Source organism: Zingiber officinale, chromosome 9A (genome assembly GCF_018446385.1).
Source record: "Zingiber officinale cultivar Zhangliang chromosome 9A, Zo_v1.1, whole genome shotgun sequence".
Classification (NCBI taxonomy): domain Eukaryota; kingdom Viridiplantae; phylum Streptophyta; class Magnoliopsida; order Zingiberales; family Zingiberaceae; genus Zingiber; species Zingiber officinale.
In genome coordinates, this window is record NC_056002.1 from 114,373,538 (window position 1) to 114,398,697 (window position 25,160).

Sequence of the window (25,160 nt, forward strand, 5' to 3'; positions counted from 1 at the left end):
GACCCTTGGGGAGTAGCCCATTTAAAGACTTTGTATTTCTATTTTTAGATACTTTCTTCACTCTTAGGATGTTAAGTATCATGAATTGTGATTCTATGAATTATGCCATGCGTAGACGGTTAGTGGTCTTGCTGATAGATAGTAAAATATGTATAAAGTCATGTCTAGTAGTATTGTTTCATGGTTAGTGATTTCTGAAGGTTCTGAATGAGTTCGGGTGAGTTTCTGCTGAAATCAGAACCCCAATCGATCAACCGATCGATTGAGAAATCCTCAATCGGTCAACCGATCGATTGGGAGAAACTCCCCGTGCACAGAATGCTATTGAATCGATCAGCTGATCGATTGAGGAATCCTCGATTGATCAGCCGAACGATTGAGATGCGACTTCCGCGTACAGAATGCTATTGAATCGATCAGCTGATCGATTGACCATGGATCGATTAGCCGATCAATCGGGAACTCATTTCCTGCAAACAGAGAGTCTCTGAATCGATCATCGGATCGATTGGCCAGGCTAGATCGATCAGCCGATCGATCCAGAATTGACCCCGTGCACAATAGCCTGTTGAATCGATCAGTGGATCGATCAAACCCCTCCAATCGATCAGCCGATCGATTGGAATGTCTGATTTCAACTAAAAATGTCTAAGTTCAACTTTTTGATCAAATAGAAAGTTAGTCTCCCTTCTTTAGCATATGTACAACTTCAGAAGTGTATTCTGAGTATAATTTCCAGACTTTATAGTAAATAACAGTGAGTTTAATTAGTTCAGCATTTTCGCACCTGGACATTTACCGATAGTCCAGTTCATTTTAGTATAATGTAACCCCCGGCCTTACAGCCTAGTCAGTAGAAGGCGGGTCGTTACAGACTTCTTCTTCTAAGTAGCCATTAAGAAATGTCGATTTAACATCAAGCTGAAATATTTGCCATTTTAGTTGAGTGGCTAAAGATATTATCAACCTTATAATCTCCATTCGGACAATAGGAGCAAACACTTCTTCGTAGTCAATGCCGACCTTTTGTTTGTAACCTTTTGCCACAAGTCGTGCTTTATACTTTTCTATTTCTCCTTGAGCATTTTTTTTCCACTTTATAAACCCACTTCACACCAATGGGTTTATGGCCATCGGGCAAAGTAGTAAGATGACAAGTTTCATTCTTCTCAATTGCTTTCATCTCTTCATCCATAGCTTTCTTCCATTTCCTATCTTTAATAGCTTCTTCAAAAGATACAATTTCTTCATTAGCATAAAGACAAATGAGATTAAGTGGAGTTGTCACCTCATATAATTCTTGAAGACTTCTTGTCTTTTGTAGTGGAGGATCTTCTTCATCCAAGGGTGATGAAGAAGTAGGCGATGGTGGTGGAGTTAGTTCTTTCTCCTTTACTTGTTCTTCTTCTTGAATCATCACCATATTAGTGCTCCAATTCCAAGCACCATCTTCTTGAAATTCAACATCTCTACTTATGATAATCATTCTGTTCACTGGATTATAGAGTCTGTAAGCCTTCGATCTTGCATCGTAGCCAATGAAAATACAAGGTAAGCTTTTGTCATCAAGCTTCGTTCTTCTTTGATCTGGAATATGTGCATAGACAATACACCTGAAAATCTTCAAATGAGATACACATGACTTGTATCCGGTCCATGCTTCTTGAGGTGTAATTCCTTCTAAATTCCTTGTAGGAGATCTATTTAGCAAATACACCGCACAGTTTACAGCTTCAGCCCAAAATTCTTTAGGTACTTCTTTCGTTTTGAGCATACTTCGAACCATGTCGAGAATAGTTCGGTTCTTCCTTTCAGCAACTCCATTTTGTTGAGGGGAGTAAGGTGCTGTTAAAAGCCTCCAGATGCCATGATTTTTGCATAATTTTTCAAATTCTTTTGAGGTGAATTCACCACCACGATCTAACCGCATTGCCTTGATAGTATAGCCAGATTGATTTTCTACCAATCATTTGAATTCCTTGAACTTCTCAAAAGCATCGTCTTTATTCATCAAAAGATAGACCCAAGTTTTCCTACTAAAATCATCAATAAAGGTTAGAAAATATCGATGACCTCCAAAGGAGGTCGGAGTGATTGGCCCACATATGTCCGTATGAATGAGTTCAAGAGGCTTCTTAGCTCGATTGTGCGATTCATTCGGTAAACTTGCTCTAAGATGTTTGCCAAGAATACACCCTTCACAGATATCATCTTGAGCATTAATATGAGGAAGACCATTCACCATTCCTTTACTTGAGAGAAGCTTTAGAGCTCTGAAGTTTACATACCCGTACCTCATATGCCATAGCCATGTAATATCCTTTATGCATGCACTTAAGTATTTTGCAGTAACATGCTTAATATCAAGAGAAAACATCCTATTTTTAGACATAGGAATATGAGCAATAAGTTTGCTTTGCTTTCTCAGACGAAGACTACCATCTTTTAGTTGCATATTAAAACCTTTTTCAAGCAATTGTCCAAGACTAATAATATTTATTTTCATGTCAGACACATAATAAACATCAGTGATGTATGTGTGAGAGCCATCTTTAAGTTTGATAAGAATCTTATCAACGCCTCTTACTTGGATTTTGGACGCGTCTCCAAATGAAACTTGTCCATTCACCGTTTCATCCAACTCGGCAAACATATCTTTACGCCCGCACATATGATTGCTTGCCCGGGAGTCTAAATACCATAAATTCTTATTTGTGGAATCTTCATCCTTTCTTGCTAGCAAAACTACATCATTGTTATTGTCTTCTTTTGACGCGTAATTAGCATTCCCTTGCACATTGTTAGAGCGGCATTCTGTTGCATAATGACCAAATTTGTTACAAGTATAACATCTTACATTTCTTTTGTCATACCTTTGGTCTCTACCTTGATTGTTGTCTTTACTTCTTCCTCGGCCTCGAGCAAAGCCCCTGCCACGGCCTCTACCTCGGCCACGTCCACGGAAGTTACCACGACCACCGCCATTTTCTTGCGAACCTTCGGTCTTTGACTCTTCTTTCTAGTCAATAATGGTGAGCTTGGTTTGTAGAGCCTGCTCCATAGGCTCTCTCCTTCTTCTTTGCATTCTTGCTTCATGAGCTTGTAGAGAGCTTAATAATTCTTGCACCTTCATTTCTTTCACATTTTTTGATTCTTCTATAGCCGCAACTACATAGTCGTACCTTGGTTCCAACGAGCGTAGAATTTTCTCTATGACGCGACTATCTTCAATGTTATCGTCATTTCTTCTCAATTGGTTGACAATAATCAATACCCTTGTAAAGTAGTCTGATACATTTTCGGACTCTTTCATCTCTAACGATTCAAATTCCCCTCTCAGGATTTGAAGGCGAATACTTTTTGCTCTTTCATCACCTTTGTATGCTACTTGTAGGATCTCCCATGCCTTTTTGGAAGTTGTAGATTCGACTACTTTCTCAAAAGTAGCTTCATCAAGAGCTTTATAAATAGAGAAAAGAGCTTTCTTATCTTTTCTCTTTTGTTCCGCCATTGCCGTCTTCTGTGCCTCCGTTTGGTCGACTCCTTCTTGAGGTGCTTTATAGCCTCTTTCAACAATATCCCACAAGTCTTCGCTCTCCAGTAAGGCACTCATTTGAATACTCCAATTGTCATACTTCAAATCAACAAGACGAGGGATAGGAAGCATCGACATGGCTCTGATACCACTTTGTTGGAAAAAGGAATTATTGGAGAAGAAATAAAAGGATTATAGAAGGAAAAAAATATGGAAGAGGTGAAGAATCTCTACGTGGAGAGGAGGAGAATAAAACAAAACACATAACTTACTTCATACATTGAAAAGATGTACATATTTATAGATTTATTGGATAAATACTAATAATCAAGATTTTTTTTTAATTCTATCTCTATGAAACTCTTATCCTATCATGACAACTCAACAATCCTATCACGAAGTTTAGTCAAACTTGCCACCTCATCCTTCTATCTTCACAAATTTTATCAACATCAAAATAAAGTTTAATCTCCAACATGCTCATTGCTCATCACCGTTATGCTCCCAAAGTTGACGTATACACAACCGAGCCTGGCACGCGACCGTCTAGCCACTCCAAGCATCCGGTCTCCTCCTTCCAAAGGTTGGAGCAGAGCAGGGCGTCAGGAATCTAGTGGTGATTGAGCAGTAAGGGGAGTGAACCAGTGGGGAGGATTGCCCGAAAGTCGGTTGAAAATTAAATTTAATTTTATTTATAGGGATAAATATTATATAGAATATTATAAATAGAGATAGAAGGATGAGGTAGTAATTCCGCGTAAGAATGAGAGTTCATAATAGAGATAGAACATAATAAGATAATAATTCTTGATAAAAATAAAGATTTATGGAGATAGAATATGATAAGGTGACAAAAGAAAAATGGTCTAAATTTAATGTATTTTAGATAAACATGGAGTTAGTAGTTATCCAATAAATTTATAAATATGTAACTTTTTCAATGAATAAAATCAAGTTGAGTTCACATTTCTTTTCTTATTCTCCTTTTTCACGCAGAGTGTAATTTTTTTCCCATAATTCTTTTTCCAATAAAATGGTATCGGAGGTATGATTTCCTTCCAAGTTTCGGTGCTCAAGGCAAGTAATCATGATAATTAGAGTATCAAGATGAAGGCACATCTTGGAGCTTGTGATGTTTGAGATGTTATAGAAAAGGTTATGTTGAACCGTGTGATAACTCGACGTTATCTTCAACTAAAAAAGATAGTCTGAGAGATTTAAGAAAGAGAGACAAGACAACTCTCTTCCTCATTTATCGAACTTTAGATGAGGATAGTTTTGACAAAATCTCAAGTGTTATTTTGGCTAAGCAAGCATGGGAAAAGCTTCAAGTCTCATATAAAGGAGAAGACACTACAAAAATAACAGTGAATAACGATTGAAATTTTCATCGCAATTCCGTCGGTAATTGGGCTTACTGACGGAATAACGATGAAAATTGTGGTATCGGAAGTAATTGCATCAAAAATACAAATTACTGACGGAAATGATATTCAGTCAGTATTACCGAAGGAATTAAAGTTACCGTCGGTAATTATCGATGGAAACATGAATTCAGGCGACATTGTATCGAAAATTACTGTGCAGCTTCGATATTTTTCCGACAGAATAGGGATTTCCATCGGAAATCACCGACGGTCGACAGAATTATGATTATGTCGGTAAATTTTAATAAAAATTTTAAAATACTCTCTACTATTTAGAACGTATCCTATATACAATTTTCGTATCAATAAAAATCATCACACATGATGGCAACATAAACACAATCCACACAACATACAAATACAACATGCCCACAACATACAAACAATTAAACTATCGAAAATTCAATACAAAACACAACTATAATTGTCCAAATCTCCAAAATTCATTGTAGTAAACACAAATATAACTATCCAAATACAAAATACTCACAATCATAACTATCCAAAAGTGAATGACAAGTAAAAGGAAAATACAAAATATCTAAAATACTTATCATGATACATCTCCTACACATATATCCAAATATAATCCTGTGAAAGTCAAATACAAGAGATTATGTTCAGAACTAACGAATCGATACAAATGTAATATATAACTCAAAAATTATAATATGTAACTAATTTTACATGTAAAAAAAGTACATGGATTATATTTTGGATATGCAATGAAGGTGGTGATAGTGAATGTATCAATACAGACTCCTGAAAAAATATAATATAATTTAAGATAAATATCTAATAATATTCAAATAGAATAAATATATTTTACTTAATTAATGTATGATGAATTAAAAAAAAAATCAAGTTAGAGTTGAACATACCTTAGAAAAATCTAATCACCAGTAGGGTCTGATGGGTCTTGAATCTCCTGTGACTCAATACCATACTGTAAGTGGGGTTGCTGTGACTGATCCCATCTATCAATGACTGCTCGCATTTGAGCCAATGTATGCTCCTGAGCAGCCCACCTCTCCTCCATCGTAGTCATTTGAGTCTTCAATTCTTTATTTTCTTTTCTTAATGACTCCACCTCAGAAGAAGAAGAAAAAGAGGAACTAGCATGACCCCTAAAAGTCCTCAAGCGATCAAATATCACCTTAGTTTGGGAGCCAAGGCTATAGAAGGAGGAGTTCTTTGTCCTTCCTGTTGGTGCAATCAACCTAGGTTTGATCGGTACGATCATGGTTTTGATGTATGTATCAAAGAGTTTAAGTTAGACTTTCATATTGTTTTGATATGTGTTTGAGTCATGCAGGACTTGGTGAAACACACATGAGGAGCTTGGTGCGGCTAAGCTTGGGAAGCTCATCCTATGGCTCGGGTCCATGAGATTGGTGAAGGATGGTGCATCCGAGGGACCGTGGGCGAGGAGCAACGGAGTGGAGTCGAAGGAAGCAGACTTCAAGGCAACATAAAGGATGACACGGAGAGGAGTCACGGGCTCGGGTGCATATGAGGGACGAGGGCCAAAGGAAGAGGGCTTCAAGGGCGACTCCGGAGAGGATGAGTGTGAGTGTGTAATCTGGATCAGTCGACTGGTGCAGTCGATTGGGAGCAAACAAAAGCATTCTGTTTGCTAAGCCAACAGCTACCAATCGACTGGTAAATGATCGTTAGAAAACCATTGGTGCTGCGGAATAGTCGTTGGCTACCTCCAACGGTAGCACCAGTCAACTGATGATTTTGCCAGTTGACTGGTGCCAAGATGAGTTGATATATTGATCAACTCTCTCCTCTTATTTATAGGAAGTTTTGGGGCTTGAAGGAGGTCACTCGTGCTTATTTAATAACTCCTAGTCTTTGCCCAAAGCTTCCAAGTCTACTCTCTTCCTCCCAAACCTAAACTTCATCATTGTAAAGAGGAAGATATCCTTTGTGAGAGGTTTGCTCCACCGAGAAGGAGAAAGCTCTAGCTGGAGATTGTCGGGGATTGATCCACCGAAGGATCAAGGGTTCGTCCACCTCAAGAACACATCGTGGAGCAAGTAATCTCCGAACCACGTTACATCGAACTTGTTAGCAATTTAGTATTCTTTCTTTATTGTTTTCATTAGTTAGTTGTATTTTCGCTTGCGCACTAACATTGTAGGAGAAGCAATCAATTTGGGGGTGACCTAGCTATCCAACCCCCTTCAAGCCAACCATCGATCCCCTACAAGTAGTATCAGAGCAAGGCCGCCCTTCAACAGACTAATTGCTGAGAAGAGCACTTATCAAAATGGCCGGCTCAAGCATCCATCCACCCATATTCGAAGGAGACTTCTCTTGGTGGAAGAAGAAGATGGAGGTATTCTTCGAAACCAATTTCGATATAATGCTAATTATAGAAAATGGTTTTGAGATGCCTAGGGACCAAGATAATAAGTTAATTGAGAAAGTAAGGTGGAGCAAGACGCAAAGGGAAGACCATATAGCAAACTCAAGAGCAATGCATCACCTCCTAAGTGTTCTTCCCCAACAAGAGGTGACTAGAATTGGAAACTACACAAGTGCCAAAGACTTGTGGGAAAAGCTAGTGGAGCTTCATGAAGGGACATCGGAAGTGAAATTAGCAAGAAGAGACCTCCTTCGAACTCAACTCACCAATATCAAGCTTGAAAAGGAGAAAAGGTATCAATTTTACATTCTAGAGTTAAGGAAATTTTAAATGGACTAACAAGTGTAGGTGAGACACTTACAAACTGATACATCATAATGAAAGCCATCAATGCTTTCCCAAGAACCTCAACATGGAGCTCAATTGTGGATTCGTTCTACATTTCAAAGGATCTAGAGAAATCTTCTCTAAATGAATTCTTCTCAACAATGGAACTCTACGAAACTAGAGTTGAAGGGCTAGATGGAGAAGCCCATAGATCAAGAGGAGTAGCCCTTGTGGCAAACAAGGGAAAGGATAAGAAAAAGAAGTCTTCATCTCCACCATCCTCCGACTCCGAAGAATCAAGCGCCTCAATGGATAGCGACCAAGAGGCGTATATGGTAAGAAAAATGAGAAGAGCATTTAAAAATGTTCATCTAACAAATCTCATGCTAAGAAAAGTTCAAAAAGCAAAAGTAGGACAAGGAAGATCTTTTGTTACAATTGCCAAAGAGAATGACACACAAGAGATGATTGTCCTCTCTTGAAGAAGAAGGAAGGAAAGAAGGAGGAGAAGAAGACAAAAGAAAAGGGCAAGAAGGCTCACAATCTAAAAGCAACATGGGGTGATCCATCGTCATCAGAGGAAGAAGAGCATCATGTATCCCATTTTGCTCTAATGGGAATTGATGATGTAGCCTCCACCTCATCCGAACAATAAGATGGAAGGAGCTCAAGTGAAGGGGGAGGTCAAACATCGGATTCGGACTTCTCGATAAGTGAGGTATATAATATTCCTCCCCATGTTTTAATTAAAATTATTTCAAGTACAAATGATGATTTGTTTAAGGCAAAAATAAAGAACAAATCTTTGAAAAATAATATTTGTATGCTTAATGAAAAATTAGAATCCATGTGTTCTAAGGACAATGATATGCATGCTTCTTCTACATATTTAAATGATTCATGTTTAGAAGAAGAAAATAAGACTTTAAGGGAAAAGGTAGAATACCTTACCAATTCCCTTAGAAAATTTGAAATTGACTCTAAAACCCTAAACATGATTATTGGGAGCCAAAGGGCAAGTTTTAAGAAAAATGGGTTAGGATACAATGAACCCAACAATGAAAAGACCTACTATTGTCTACTTGCTAGGGGACAATCAAAAACTAAGACCATAGATAGAAAATGGATCCCCAAGGAATATTTGGTTAACCCACTTAGAAAGAATTTCTATTGGGTACCAAAATCAATCCCCAAGGGTTAGAGGACTTTAGGTCAAGTCAACCATTGAAATAATAATTTTATTTTTTTTAAAGTTGATTTGAGACCTTAAGGGGGAGCACTTAGCCTTGATAGAAATTCATGATCAAGAGGGCTAAGCAGAAGTTACCTTTATCTCACAATACCTTGCATTATTTTCTAAACATAGATGTGGGATGATACAAATGTTGGCGCAGCGGGGCCGGCAAGAGGGGAGGGGTGAATTGCCTGCAAATCAAAGATACCCTCCTCTAACTTTTCAACTCAAAAGTTATAGCAACAATAATACTAAGAAAATACAATAAAGAGAAGCAGGAAGACTCAACAGTTGACTTGGTTACAATCAAGAAGGTTGTTAATACAAGGCGGTTGAAAAAGCGCACTAAGAAAGTCTCCTTCTCTGAAGGCGGAGAAACTTTTTACACACTTGAAGCTCAGACAGTTGCTTAGAAGTTGAATACAGAGTTGATTCAAGAGATGATTCAAGCTTCAGACCAAGGCTATATTTATAGCCTTGGTCGGGGCGCCCCGAAGGGTTCCGGGTGCCCTGGAGGGGATAAAATTTTATTCCCTATGCACGGATCTTGGTTTGACTGTGATTTGGATTAAATTCGGGTCCGAGCGCCCGGAAGGGTTCCGGGCGCCCGGACCCATAAAGTCAACTCTAGTTGACTTTTTTGTCCGTGACCTTTGCTTCGGTTCAACTCGTCTCAGTCCAGGTCTTCTGCTTCGGCTCCGCTCGCTTGGGTGATCTCGACCATCCGGAATAGGGCTCACCCGAACCCAACTTCCGACCTTCTCCTCGAGCAGGCTTCCATCCCGGCTTCTCGTCCCTCGAACGTCATGCACGTTCTTCTCGTCCACTTGTGTACTCTTCCGCAGCTTTTTCATCTTTCAGACGCACCGAGCCCGTCGGCTCCCTTCCCGTGCCATCCTTCTCGCTAGCTGTATCTTCCGCTCAACTTTCTGCGCTCCTAAGCTCCTACACACTTAGACACATGGATCAAATAACAAATAGTACCTAACCTAACTTGGTTGATCACATCAAAACAACCTCAGGGTCCAACAACAAATAATTCACTTATGCTTATGACATTTTGATGAGTTATGAAATGTATAAATTTTTAGTGATCATAGGTCAACTATGGGTAAAACAAATGTTTAATTAATGGACATCTTGCCCATAGATCATAGTTGGATATTTTAAATATTTTGAAAATAATTCTATGATTTATTTACTGTGGTATAATTATGTTGAAGTATATGATTGCAAAACTAAGGCTCAAATTGATTCAAGCTTGAGAGTTTTCAAGGTTTTTGAGATTTCATTAAAATTTCAAAACTATGAATTTTTATAAAAATATATTTTTCCTAGTTAGAGGACCTTGAAAGAAATATGTTTTCAAAATTTTATAATTTTTTGAATTTTTTAGAATTTTTTTATGAATTTTTAAAGTTGGCTTCATAATACTAAAATTCGGATTAGGTTGTCCCAGTCGACTGGTAGCTGTTTTCCAGCACTTTAAGGAGCTGATGTTGGGTATTTTTAAGTCCACATTGATGCCTTGGTATATGTACTTATTTGGTATAATTTTTGATGGTGTCAAAGGGGGAGAAATGGAAAAGTTTAAGTTAGAAACCTAATTGAGTGCAAAACTTGAAAATTAAGGTTGAGAGCATATGTTAAGGGGGAGCTTGGTTTTATGCTTCATATTGATATATTGTTTGTAATTTTCAAAGTTATTATTTATGCCTAACTTAAACATATTGCCACACATCAAAAAGAGGGAGATTGTTGGTACAATCGACCTAGGTTTGATGGGTACAATCATGGTTTTGATGTGTGTGTCAAAGAGTTTAAGTTAGACTTTCATATTATTTTGATATGTGTTTGAGTCATGCAGGACTTGGTGAAACACACATGAGGAGCTTGGTGCGGCTAAGCTTGGGAAGCTCATCCTATGGCTCGAGTCCATGAGATTGGTGAAGGATGGTGCATCCGAGGGACCGTGGACGAGAAGCAACGGAGTGGAGCCGAGGGAAGCAGACTTCAAGGCAACGTGAAGGATGGCACGGAGAGGATCCGCGGGCTCGGGTGTATCTGAGGAACGAAGGCCAAAGGAAGAGAGCTTCAAGGGCGACTCCGGAGAGGTTGAGTGTGAGTGTGTAATCAGGACCAATCGACTGGGAGCGAATAGAAGCATTCTGTTCGCTCAACCAGCAGCTACCAGTTGATTGGTAGTTTTATCAGTCGACTGGTAAATGATCGTTGGCAAACCATTGGTGCTGCGAAGTAGTCTTTGACTACCTCCAACAGTAGCACCAGTCGACTGATGGTTTTGTCAATCGACTGGAGCCGAGATGAGTTGATATGTTGATCAACTCTCTCCTCTTATTTATAGGAAGCTTTGGGGCTTGAAGGAGGTCACTCATGTTTATTGAATAACTCCTAGTCTTTGCCCAAGGCTTCCAAGTCTACTCTCTTCCTCCCAAACCTAAACTTCATCATTATAAAGAGGAAGAGATCCTTTGTGAGAGGTTTGCTCCACCGAGAAGGAGAAAGCTCTAGCCGGAGATTACCGGGGATTGATCCATCGAAGGATCAAGGGTTCGTCCATCTCAAGGACACACGTGGAGTAGGAGCAAGCAATCTCCGAACCACGTTACATCAAGCTTGTTAGCGATTTGGTATTCTTTCTTTATTGTTTTCATTAGTTAGTTGTATTTCCGCTTGCGCACTAACTTTGTAGGAGAAGCAATCGATTTGGGGGTGACCTAGCTATCCAACCCCCCTTCAATCCGGCCACCGATCCCCTACACTTCCACCCACAACATCATAATAAATATCATTTATTTGCTAGGTGGATAAATCCTGTGACTCCTCTCCCTTTATTGGTGGCTAAGATGACTGAGTCACTTTCCTCCTGTGTAGAAAAATAATATACGATTTATATCTTGTATACAAATACTAAAGCTAATTAATCATTATTAACGATTAAATATAATAAATTTAATAATTCAAACCCAAATGTTCTTGGATCGAACATCAACATATGTGCCATTCTTTCTCTGGTGAGTCTTGAGAAAGATCTCCAAGCAAGTGGGTTGTCTTTCTAAAGAACGCTCCTATATATACAAATAAGTGTTGGCGCTGGGAATTTTGTTCTGTGTAAATCCCCTGTACAAAAATTTGTACGAGCACAGAACCTTTCCTAGCAACCCATATGCTCGATCATACATGTGTTTGATCAATCAAGAAAGTTCTTGATTGATCAAAGTGCACCTTGATCGAAGCACAAGATCGCTGGCCTCTTGTGTTGGTATTCAAAATCTATATCCAAAATCGATATTAAAAGAACAAAACTAGATACGCAGCGGAATAAAAGAACTAGTTGTACCTTTCTTTGTAGCTAAAGACCTCAAGAACTTCTACCGTATTCCTCTCCTTTTCTTCGACGTCGTGTGGGCGACGATCTACCAAGACGACAACACCCTTCTTTTCTTCTCTTCCAAAACCGCCGGCCACAAAAGAGTCGCTAGGATGGGGCACCTTTTAATCTTCTTCCTTCTCTTCTTCTTCCTCTTCTTGCTTTTCTTGCTCTTCTTACCTTTCTTCAAGCCGCTGCCCACAAGTGGATGGGAAGGGGCGCCGACCACCAAGTGAGAAGGGGTCGTCGGCCACCAAGGGAGAAAGGGGAGTGTCGGCCACCAAAGAGGAGGAGGGAATAAGGGCGCCGACCCTAAGCAAGGAGAAGGAGAGGGAAAGGGGGGAGGAGAATAGGTTTGTGCCGCCGACCCTAGGAGGAGGAGAGGGGGCGGCAACCACAAGGAGAGAAGGGATTATGGAGAATAATAAAGTTAGGTTTTAGGGGCCACATCCTACTCCTTTTTATAGACTAGTCGTTAGTTACAAGGAAAGAAAGATTAATAAAATTTTGTTTAGAAAAAATCTAAACAAACTATGTTAAACGAAACCAAACCAAGTTAAGTTAAACCAAACAAAGTTAAGTTAGACCAAACCAAGTTAAGTTAAACCAAATCAAGTTAAGTTAAACCAAACCAAGTTAAACCAAACCCGGTTATGGAAAGGTGGATACGAGGCTTTATATATAGAGGCTACAATAGGGACCGAGAGGAGGAATTAGTTTTGGCCTCCTGATGGACTTGAGATTCCTGTGTTCGACCCTAACACCCAACTCAAGTTCATCAATAATAATGCATACCACTAAAGGGTCATTATTGAACTACCGCACCAATCCCATATTATAATATGGGCTCCTACTTATCATGAGTGCGTTAATCTCCCTGTGTTTAAGATATCGTATGTCCGTTAATTAAATAAGTTACTGACAACTCATTTAATTAACATCTGACTCTAAGAGTAGTACCACTCAACTTTATTATCATGTCGGACTAAGTCCACCTGCAGGGTTTACATGATAATCCTTATAAGCTCCTCAAGGGGACATCATCAACCTAAATAAATAGGACACACTTTTCCTTTATAATCAATAACACACCATATAAATGGTGCTATCTCCCAATTTATCGGGCCTATTGATTTAACGAATAAATCTCACCCATTGATAAGTTAAAGAAATAAATACTAAGTATATGTGTTTGTTATTATATGAGATTAAGAGTACGCACATCCATAATAATAGAGGTTCTGTTTTTTTATATAGTTAGCATAAATCGAACAACCTCAAATGGTCATGCTCAATACGCATATAGTGTACTAGTGTAATTATATAGTCAAGATAAACTAATACTAAATTACACTACAACTGTTCCAATGATCTGTCCCTATTCATTTTGGTTGTGAGCTACTATTTATAATTTATAAGGAACCGATAACATGATCATCTGTGTGGCATCACACACCATGTTATCTACAATATAAATTAAATGGACAACTGCATCAACATATATATAAATATAAAATGCAGACATTTGACCAAAGTAATTCTCATTTCAAAATATCTCAAAAATAGATGTTTATACAAAAGTTAGGCTATAGTATACAACCCAATAATCTCCCACTTATACTAAAAGACTATGCTGCCATATATGCTGTCATACATCTGATTCCCATCCCCTCAACATGCCCATTAAAAGCTCTCACTGAAAGGGCCTTAGTGAAAGGATTTGCTAGGTTATCTGCTGATGTAATCTTGGCGACAACAACTTCTTCTCCCTTTACGATGTCTCGTATCAGGTGGTACTTGTACTCAATGTGTTTACTTGCCTTATGGGCTTGTGGTTCCTTCAAGTTTACTACTGCACCACTATTATCACAATAAATTGTGATAATTTTGGGCAAATTAGAAATCACATCTAAGTCCATCAAGAAGTTTCTGAGCCATACAGCTTCTTTGGCTGCCACATACTCAGCTTCCATGGTGGAGTCCGAAACACATTTCTGCTTAACACTTCTCCATGTTATGGTTCCATTTCCCAAAGTAAACACATACCCTGAGGTTGACTTACTATTGTCCCTATCTGATTGGAAGTCAAAATCCGCGTAACCCACAGGGAGCAAATCATCTGCTTGGTAAACTAGCATATAATCTCTAGTCCTTCTCATGTACTTTAATATATGCTTTACGGTAGTCCAATGTCCCGTTCCTGAGTTACTTTGATATCTGCTAACCATACCCACAGTAAAACAGATATCCGGTCTTGTACATAGCATCACATACATTAGGCTTCCTATAGCCGGAGCATAAGGAACTGCCTCCATTTCCTCTATCTCCTTTGATGTTTTAGGGCACATCTCTTTAGATAAAGGTACTCCATGCCGAAAAGGTAGAAAACCTTTCTTGGAGTTTTGCATGCTAAAACGAGCTAGGATCGTATCGATGTATGAAGTTTGGGATAAGCACAACATCCTTTTTTTGCGATCCCTTATTACTTTGATCCCAAGAATATGTCCACATTCTTCCAAGTCCTTCATATCAAATTGCTTGGACAATCATACCCTTACGTCTGACAACACTTTGACATCATTGCCAATGAGCAAAATATCATCTACGTATAGTACAAGAAATACCACCACGTTTTCGTCACTTTTCTTGTATACACAAGACTCATCCGGACACTGAATGAATCTATAAGACTGGATCACTTCATCAAACCGGATGTTCCAAGATCTCAAAGCTTGCTTCAATCCATAAATGGGCCGATTGAGCTTGCATACAAGATGCTCTTTGCCCTTCGCAATGAATCCCTCTGGTTTCTTCATATGGATGTTTTCTTCAAGACTTCTGTTAAGGAAAGCTGTCTTGATATCCATTTGTCAAACCTCATAATCTATATGAGCAGCAATAGATAAAAGAATCCAGATAGACTTGAGCATGACTACCGGCGAAAAAGTTTCCTCATAATCGATTTCCTCTTTCTGAGTATACCCCTTCGCAACAAGCTTTGCTTTAAAGGTTTCCACCTTCCCGTCTGCCCCTCTTTTCCTTTTGTAGACCCATTTACATCCAATGGATTTTACACCATTTGGTGGTTCTACAAGCTCCCAGACTTGATTAGAATACATAGATTCTATTTCAGAGTTCATTGCACTTTGCCAAGATGCTGCATCTTTATCTTGGAGTGCTTTATCATACGTCCAGGGATCAGGTTCATGTTCACTAGAGATCAAGTCCAAAAACTCTCCCAAAAACATGAATCTATCAGGTTGCCGAACAACCCTCCCACTACGACGAGACACTACTTGTAATTGTGCATTATTTGTGACACGTGTTGCAGTTTCTTGTGGTATCTCATCTTGTACCATTGGTACTAAATTAGACGTGTCCTCTCTTATTTCCTCAAGAATAATTTTACTCATGGGCTTGTGGTTCATTACATAATCCTCTTCTAAAAATCGGACATTGGTGCTAACAATGACCTTCTAATCTTTGGGACTATAAAACAAACCACCTTTCGTTCCTTTAGGATAACCCATAAACAAGCAAACTTCTATAAGTGATTCCAACTTATCAGCATCTCCCTTCAGCACATGTGTTGGACTACCCCAAATCCGAATATATCTTAGACTAGGCTTATGCCCATTCCACAATTCTGTGGGAGTAGAGGATACTGACTTAGAAGGTACCAAGTTCAGAATGTACGCCGCCGTTTCCAGAGCATATCCCCAAAACGAATTTGGTAATTATGAATAACTCATCATTGATCTAACCATTTCTATAAGAGTCTTATTTATTCGTTCCACCATACTATTCTGTTAGGGTGTACCAGATGCAGATAATTGGGATTGAATCCAAGCCTCTTATAAGTAACTCCTAAACTCTCCTAAGAGGTACTGTCCACCATGATCAGACCGTAGTGTCTTGATACTTTTACCATGACGTTTCTCCACATTAGCCTTGTACTCTTTGAACTTATCAAAACATTCAGACTTGTGGCGCATCAAGTAAATGTACCCATATCTCAAATAGTCTTCTATAAAAGAGACAAAATATTCGAAACCACCTCTCGCCTGGATAGTCATAGGTCCACACAAATCAGAATGAACCAATTCCAATACTTCTTTGGCTCTATACCCCTTTACCTTAAAAGGCCTCTTGGTCATTTTTCCTTCCAAGCAAGATTCGCAGGTTGGAAAGTTTTCCACCACCAATGAACCCAAAGGTCCATCGACTATTAACCTTTGAATCCTACTCAAGTTAATATGACATAGCCTTAGATGCCAAAGATATGTTTGGTTCAGTTTCGAAGGTTGCTTTCTCTTATTAGAATTAGAAGATGTGTTATTAATTTTCATTTGTTGCATCGTGAGAGTTATTGGATTAAGAGTGTACAAATTGTCAACCAATGCACCAGAACAGATAACCACCCTATTTTTCTTGATAACCACTTTGTCATCAAAAGAAACAGAATATCCATCCATAAATAATTTATAAATTGAAACCAAGTTCTTTCTAAAACATGGTACGTAAAGACTGTTGGTCCCTTTAGAGGCCGGTAAGAGGGGAGGGGTGAATTACCCTACAAAAATAAAACTGACCTTTCTTGGATATTCAACTAATTAACAGACACTTGTAATAATAAAAAGAAGAGACTAAATTAAAAGATCAGACACAAGAGGGTTTACTTGGTTTGCAATCAGAGGATTGCTAATCCAAGGTAAAGATGTCGCACTATCTGATTCTCCTCTAGGTGGAGTAGCCTCTTACAGCGTTGACAATACACAAGAATAGAAAGCACAGAGGAAAATGAATTACAAGTTCGTTGATTTAACTGTGCAGATCAGTGCTATATTTATAGCACTGGTCGGGGCACCCCGAAGGGGTTCCGGGCGCTATGGGGGGATAAAATTTTATCCTCCAACGATTATATCGCGTTTGACGCGATCCTGGTCAAAATCCAGGTCCGGGCGCCCCGGAGCCCAAAGTCAACAGACGTTGACTTTTTTATCTCCAGTTCAGCTCGTCTCGGTCCGGGTCTTGTTCGCTCCGGCTCCGCTAGCTTGGGTGATCTCGGCCATCCGGAATAGGGCTCACTCGAACCCAAGTTCCGGCCTTCTCCTCGAGCAGCCTTCCTTCCCGATTTCTCGTCCCTCGAACGCCGCACACATTCTTCTCATCCATCGGTGTACTCTTCCGCGGTCACCTCGTCCCTCAGACGCACCGAGCCCATCGGCTCTCTCCTCGTGCCATCCTTCTCGCTAGCCGTGTCTTCTGCTCGACTGCCTGTGTTCCTAAGATCCTACACACTTAGACACAAGGGTTAGACAATGCAGGACCTAACTTAGCTTGTTTGATCACATCAAAACACCTTGGAGTTCCAACAATCTCCCCATTTTTGATGTGAGCAACCCAAGTTAAGTTAGGGTAAACATATGCAATAAAAACAACTTATTTACAATTAAGTCCAAAGATATTTCAATAAATACCTCCCCCTAGACTACTTAACATACTTCTCCCCCTTTGATCACATAAAAATTGGGGTTATAAACAAGTCTAAGGTAAATTGTAAAAATAATCTTAAGTGGGAAAAAAAATTTTAAGCAAAATGTCTAAGTAAAGACACTCTTCAGAATTTTTCTTTCGAAGAAAAAATTTCATGAAAAAAAAATTAAGTAAAACATTTTTTTTAAAAGAAATCATAAGTGTAAAAAAAAATTGTGTAAAAAAAAATTTCTCAAAATTTAAGTTTGAAACTTATTTCAACATTTCCTTAAAAACAATTTCCATAAGTAAAAAAAATTCTAAGGTAATTTTTATAATAAAAAAAATTTCTAAGAAATTTTTTTAAAAATATTTTCTAACATAAATTGAATAACTCTTTTAAAGCATTAAGTGAATTAAATTAATGTTTTTTCAGTTAGTCAATTAAACTTTTCATTTCGATACTTGGCTTCCAAGTCGTGGCGAGGCACTAAGCCTTCTTAGTTATTGGAGCAACAACCACTTCCTTAGACAAAGCCTCATAAAGAAATTAGTTGTTTAATTTCCTTGCTAAAAATGCTAAGTCTAATTTTAATTTTAAATTAAACAAGTTTTTGGAACCCAATAGAGGTTCCTTCCTACAGGGTTAATTAAATATTTTCTAGGTACATAGGCCTTTGATATTTTTCTAATTTGATTTTGGTGAAATTTATAATACCAATTTAGTCCTCTATAATTTCTAAAAGTGGAAATATTTGAACCATTAGACTTTTTCAATCTTTCTATTTCTTCTTTTAGTTTTTCATTTTCAATTTTCAATTTATCTAAATCCTCTATAAAACATGATTTTGCCAAAATTCTTTTTGTTTCTAAAATTTCATTTTCTAATTTATACATGGATTTAGCCATTGCCTTAATACCAAAGTAAAGTTGATCAGGGGGTAAGAGGCATATCTCACTTACCATATCAGACTTGAAGCCTGAATCTCCCCCTGCTTCGCTACTTTCATCTGAGGTCGCTCCTCCTTCATCGATGCTAGGTTCTGATGTGCTTTGCCCTTCGTAGCTTGCCATCAGCGCTAGCCCGACATATTCTTGAATCTCAGACTCAGATGATGAAGTGTCGTCCCAAGTAGCTTTTAGGTTCTTGTGCTTCTTGGGAATTTTGCCTTTGTCCTTCTTTAGTTCTGGGCAATCCTCTTTTAGGTGTCCTTCCTTTTGACACTAGTAGCAACGCATCCTTCTTCTATTTCTTAGATTCTTTTTATTCCGCATTTCTTTGAATTTATTAGATCTAAAAAACTTTTTAAAGTTCCTTATCATGTATGCTTCCTGATCGTCTTCTGAATCCGACTCGGGTTCATCCTTCTTGGTTGCGTTTAGTGCGATCATCTGGCTTGATTCCTTTGTTCCTGCACACCTGGTTTCATGCAATTCAAGAGTGGAGAATAGTTCTTCTAAACTACTTACCTCTAGATCTTTTGAAATATAGTAGGCGTCGACGATTGATGTCCATTCTGAAGTTCTGGGAAACGCGTTGAGTGCGTAGCATATTGTTTCCCGATTTGTTACCGTTTCTTCGAGGTTCTCGAAACCAGTAATCAGTTCTTTTACCTTCGCATGGAGACTGGCTACCTTCTCACCTTTTTCCAGATGAATGTTCATCAGCTTGTTCCGGAGAATGTCTCTTCTAGCGAGCTTCGCTTCGGACGTGCCTTCGTGGAGTTCCAAGAACTTCTCCCAAAGTTCTTTAGCAGATGAATAGCTTCCGATGCGGTTGACCTCTTAAGGCGGCAACACGCTCAGCAAGTGATATTCCGCATGGCGAATTCTGCTCCTTCTTTGTCCAATGGCTCTTTTTTTTTCTTCTGCATCTTGATTCATCGGAGCTACAAAACCATACTTTATAATAAACCGAATTTCAAAATTAGTTCTTAGGAATACCTCCATACGCCGCTTCCAGTCTGCGAAGTCTCCCTCAAATTTTGATGGAACGATGCTTGGTCCGACCATCTTGCTGCTTCGATCGACGGTTAGTCCTCCTGAAGCGCCTTGCTCTGATACCACTTGTTGGTTCCTTTAGAGGCCGGTAAGAGGGGAGGGGTGAATTGCCCTACAAAAATAAAACTGACCTTTCTTGGATATTCAACTAATTAACAGACACTTGTAATAATAAAAAGAAGAGACTAAATTAAAAGATCGGACACAAGAGGGTTTACTTGGTTTGCAATCAGAGGATTGCTAATCCAAGGCAAAGATGATGCACTATCTGATTCTCCTCTGGGTGGAGTAGCCTCTTACAGCGTTGACAGTACACAAGAATAGAAAGCACAGAAGGAAATGAATTACAAGTTCGTTGATTTAACTGTGCAGATCAGTGCTATATTTATAGCACTGGTCGGGGCACCCCGAAGGGGTTCCGGGCGCCCTAGGGGTGATAAAATTTTATCCCCCAACGATCATATCGCATTTGATGTGATTCTGGTCAAAATCCAGGTCCGAGCGCCCCGGACTGCTCCGGGTGCCCCGGAGCCCAAAGTCAACAGAAGTTGACATTTTTTTATCTTCGGTTCAGCTCGTCTCTGTCCGGGTCTTGTTCGCTCCAGCTCCGCTAGCTTGGGTGATCTCGGCCATTCGGAATAGGGCTCACCCGAACCCAAGTTCCGACCTTCTCCTCGAGCAGCTTTCCTTCCCGGTTTCTCGTCCCTCGAACGTCGCACACGTTCTTCTCGTCCACCGGTGTACTCTTCCACGGTCATCTCATCCCTCGGACGCACCGAGCCCGTCGGCTTTCTCACTGTGCCGTCCTTCTCGCTAGCCGCGTCTTGCGTTTGACTTCCTGTGTTCCTAAGCTCCTGCACACTTAGACACAAGTGTTAGACAACGCAGGACCTAACTTTGCTTGTTTGATCACATCAAAACACCTTGGGGTTTCAATAAAGACAATTTCTCAGAATCAAATTTTTATTCCTATCAAAAGATAAATAAACATCTCCCACTACAACAGCCACCACTCTCGTAGCATTGCCCATGTAGACAGTGATTTCCCCTTCATGTAGTCGTCGGATTTCCTGGAACCCCTGTAATGAATTGCAGACATGATCAGTGGCTCCCGCATCTACACACCAGGTACCGGTAGATAACACCGCTAAACATGTTTCAACAACTAATGAATAAGATGCACCTTTATTATTCTCCTGCCTGACAGCCCGATTCTGGTGTCCGAAGAGTTCCTTGAGATTGAGCATCATGTCATAGGCAGTGGGTAGGGTCTGATGCTGATGTTGCAGCACATTTGACATAGAAGCCAAAATGTAACACCACACAATCTCATCTACCTTGACCCATTTCCTACGTCTCTCTATCTCTTCTTCACTAGAATCCTTATCAGGCACATTAGGGCAGACCTCAAAAAGTATGAACTTGTATCCTTTAGCAGTTAAGATAATGCCCAAGTTTCGTTTCCAATCAATATAATTGGGACCAGTAAGTTTGTTTTCTTTTAAAATAATAGCAAGAGGATTGAAAGCCATTTTGAAATCCTGAGAATCATAAAATAAAATATTTGGTTAAAACTTTAGAATTTAAAATAATATTGATTCCTCGAACAATATAATTTAAATTTACCAGCACCTCAAAACACCGTGAATTTCGTATGCCACGATAGTATAGACGTATACTAATTCAAACATTTGTAAGAGGAGGTTTTACCCATTAATTTTATTATCTTGTCAACCTAACTTTATGACAAATAAAATTAATAGTTGGTTTGTCTTCGGTCACACAAATAATAGCAGTAACTCCTATGGGGAGGATACTATTAAATGCGCTTAAGTGTATACCATTACTTGATACTTAATCCATTAATTAGAATTGTGCCCCTTCAAATGGAGAAGATCACACAAACCTAAATAATTTCCTATAATCATCCATAGAGGAAGTTTGATCTAGTGATCCGCAAACAAGCTCATCCGATGTTGAGGAAGACACTCAAAGCCAATGCGCAAGTTTGAATGCATTACTTATAAACCAGTAATGGAGACCGTGAGATTTATTTAAATAATTTCTCTCCCACTTAGTTATTTAAAATCGAGAAATTTTAACATGCACACACATCACACATGCACACAAGCACACAAACACATCATATAAAGGCAATAAATATGAAAATAAATTTCCAACTATTATGGCCTCATCCATCGCTGCCCTCCGTATGCCACCAACCCTAGCCGCCGCCAACCCTAGCCAGGTGAGGAGGATAAAGCCTAGCCGCCGACCCTAGGATTTATGTCGTCACGTCTATCTTGCTTCCTTCTTCGCCACACCTTCGGTCCTCAAGGTAGCACCACGCATAGCAAGCTGCAACAATAAGAAATAAAAAATTACATTTATCGATCCTATATTCCATGAAGGAATGCACATGTAATCTAGATCGAACAAAATGTAAAATAAACTAATACAACTCCGGCTATATTTAATAATTACAATCATACACACAAAAAATGCCCTCGACATGCTCGAGGGTTCAAATCACATACAAACACAACAAGCCATAATAATTGGAACTAGGATGCCTGTAACCACAGAGTTAATCTATTTTGCATATCCTATTATTATCCTGCCTAAATTATACATGAACAATGCATAATTTAACCGAAAATCAATCACACAACCAGAAAACATGCTCTAATACCAATTATTGGCGTTGGGAATTTCATTCTGTGTAAATCCCCTGTACAAAAATTTGTACGAGCACAAAACCTTTCCTAGCAACCCACATGCTCGATCAGATATGTGTTTGATTAATCAAGCAAGTTCTTGATTGATCAAAGCGCACCTTGATCGAAGCATAAGATCGCTGGCCTCTTGTATTGGTATTCAAAATCTATATCCAAAATCGATACGAAAAGAATAAAACTAGATACGCAGCGGAATAAAAGAACTAGTTGTACCTTTCTTCGTAGCTAAAGATCTCAAGATCTTCTGCCGTATTCCTCTCCTATTCTTGGACGTCGTGTGGGCGACGATCTACAAGACAACACCACCCTTCTTTTCTTCTCTTCCAAAACTGCCGACCACAAAAGAGTCGCTAGGATGTGGCACCTTCTAATCTTCTTCATTCTCTTCTTCTTCCTCTTCTTTCTCTTCTTCCTCCTCTTCCTCTTCTTGCTCTTCTTGCTCTTCTTCCCTTTCTTCAAGTCGCCGCCCACAAGTGGATGGGAAGGGGCGCCGACCACCAAGTGAGAAGGGGCCGCCGGCCACCAAGGGAGAAAGGGGGGCGCCAGCCACCAAAGAGGAGGAGGGAATAAGGGTGCCGGCCCTAAGCAAGGAGAAGGAGAGAGAAATGGGGGAGGAGAATAGGTTTGTGCCGCTGGCCCTAGGAGGAGGAGAGGGGCGGCAACCACAAGCAGAGAAGGGATTATGGAGAATAATAAAGTTAGGTTTTAGGGCCCACATCCTACTCCTTTTTATAGACTAGCCGTTGGTTACAAGGAAAGAAAAATTAACAAAATTTTATTTAGAAAAAATCTAAACAAACTATGTTAAACCAAACCAAACCAAGTTAAGTTAAACATGTAACAACCCAAATTTTCTCATTTCAAGTCTTAATAGTAACAAACCAAGTTAAAAATATTTAGAAATACTTTAAAAATATTCTAGAGATTTTTAGAAAATTTTAGAGTATTTTTATGTAATTTTTGGAGTTCATTTGGTATTTTTACTAAAAGGAGGAAGTTTCAAAAAAATAAATAGGTACGACTGAGGTTCGAACCCATGACCTCCGGCCGAACCAAGTCTTAAGCGAATCCGGCTGACTAAGTGTCCAAGTGGACGATGCTGATCAAATAGGTAGCGAAATATATTTAAGGAATAGCATTGAATAAGAACCCTAGTTATAAGAAGAGAACTTAGGTATTAACTCGAGACCTAATTCCTTCTCACCTCTTCTTCCTCGCGTACGACGGCGGCTCGGGCGGTAACAGAGAAGAGTTTAGGGCATCGCCTCCGGTGGCCGACGAGGGTGTTCTCCGAGGGATTCTTCACACGGTGGTGATCCTCTCGTCGAGGAGAGTCTGTGGGCACAAGAAGAGGTCGGAGATTTGAGCTATCCGAAGCCCTAGTTACCTCTTGTTCGGTTGGGAGTCCAAGAAACCATTGTAAATTGCTTCTCACCTGCGATAAGAGTAGTTCCAGATCTTGTTCTCCTTGAATTCAAAGTATGTTGTAAGTGTTAGAGTGTATACTAAAAGCCTAGCTTTTGGTATAAACATTTATCTAGAAATAAGAATCACATTGGTCAGATGTCTACATTTATGATAAATGTAGTTGTTCAATTAATTTATATTGTAGATAACATGGTGTGTGGTGTCAGTAACTTACTTAATTAGTGGACATTTGTCATCTTAAACACAGGGAGACTGACACACTCATAATAAGAAGGAGCCCAAAATGTAATTTGGGATTGGTGCGGTAGTTCAATAATAGTTCTCTAGTGGAATGAATTATTATTGATAAAATTAAGTTGTGTATTCGGGGCGAACACGGGATGCTTAATTTTATCGGGAGACCAAAACCAATTCCTCCTCTCGGTCCCTATCGTAGCCTCTTAATTATAGAGTACTATACCCACCTATACCCACCTTCTTACCCATCCCATAAGGGGCCGACCAAGCTAGCTTGGAGACCAAGCTAGGGCCGGCCAAAGTTTGGTTCATGGGTGCTTCAAGGTGGCCGACCCTAGCTTGGGTTCAAGCTTGGTGTGGCCGACCCAAATTAAAATAAAAAGGATTTTTATTTTTTAAAATTTTTCTTATGTGGATAACATGTTTAAAAGAGAGTTTAAAAATTTAAATCTTTCCTTTTATAAGATTCTACAAAAGATTAAGAGAAGAGCTAAATCTCTTTCCTTATTTGTAGATTAAAAGGTTGATTTTAATTTTGGTAAAAACTTTCCTTTTTAACCATGTTCATGATTTAAAAGAAAGTTTAAAAAATTAATAATTCTCTTTTATTAGTTTCTACAAAAGATTAAGAAAAGGTTTGATATCTTTCCTTATTTGTAGATTAAAAGAGATTTTAATTTTTAGAGATAATTTTCTTCTTATCCACATGTTTAAAAGAAAGATTTTAATTTATTAAATTTCCTTTTTATAAATCAATCATGAAGGGATTAAATTATTGGAGAAATTTTTATAAATTTCCGGAAACAAATTAGGAAGTTTTAATTCTTGTTTTAATTAAAACTTTCCTTGATTTGAGGCTTGAGGTGGCCGGCCATTGTATTTGAAAAAGAAAATTATTTTTAATTAAATAATTTTTCTTTTCAATGGGAAAAGAATTAAGGAAATTTTTATTAAATTTTTCTTATTTGCCAAGACCAAGGATTATAAAAG

At 38.9% G+C, this 25,160-nt stretch overlaps 1 protein-coding gene across 1 annotated transcript; it reads right to left on the reverse strand.

Annotated features, from left to right (window-relative positions):
- Nucleotides 1–3,019: 3,019 nt before the first annotated feature.
- Nucleotides 3,020–3,673, reverse strand: LOC122019487. Its single transcript, XM_042576949.1, has one exon. The coding sequence runs from the start codon at nucleotides 3,671–3,673 to the stop codon at nucleotides 3,020–3,022; it is 654 nt and encodes a 217-aa protein (XP_042432883.1).
- Between the last annotated feature and the right edge of the window lie 21,487 nt (nucleotides 3,674–25,160).

Coding starts and splice junctions, on each gene's coding strand:
- LOC122019487 (XM_042576949.1), bottom strand. CDS start 3,673: ATGTCGATGCTTCCTATCCCTCGTCTTGTTGATTTGAAGTATGACAAT.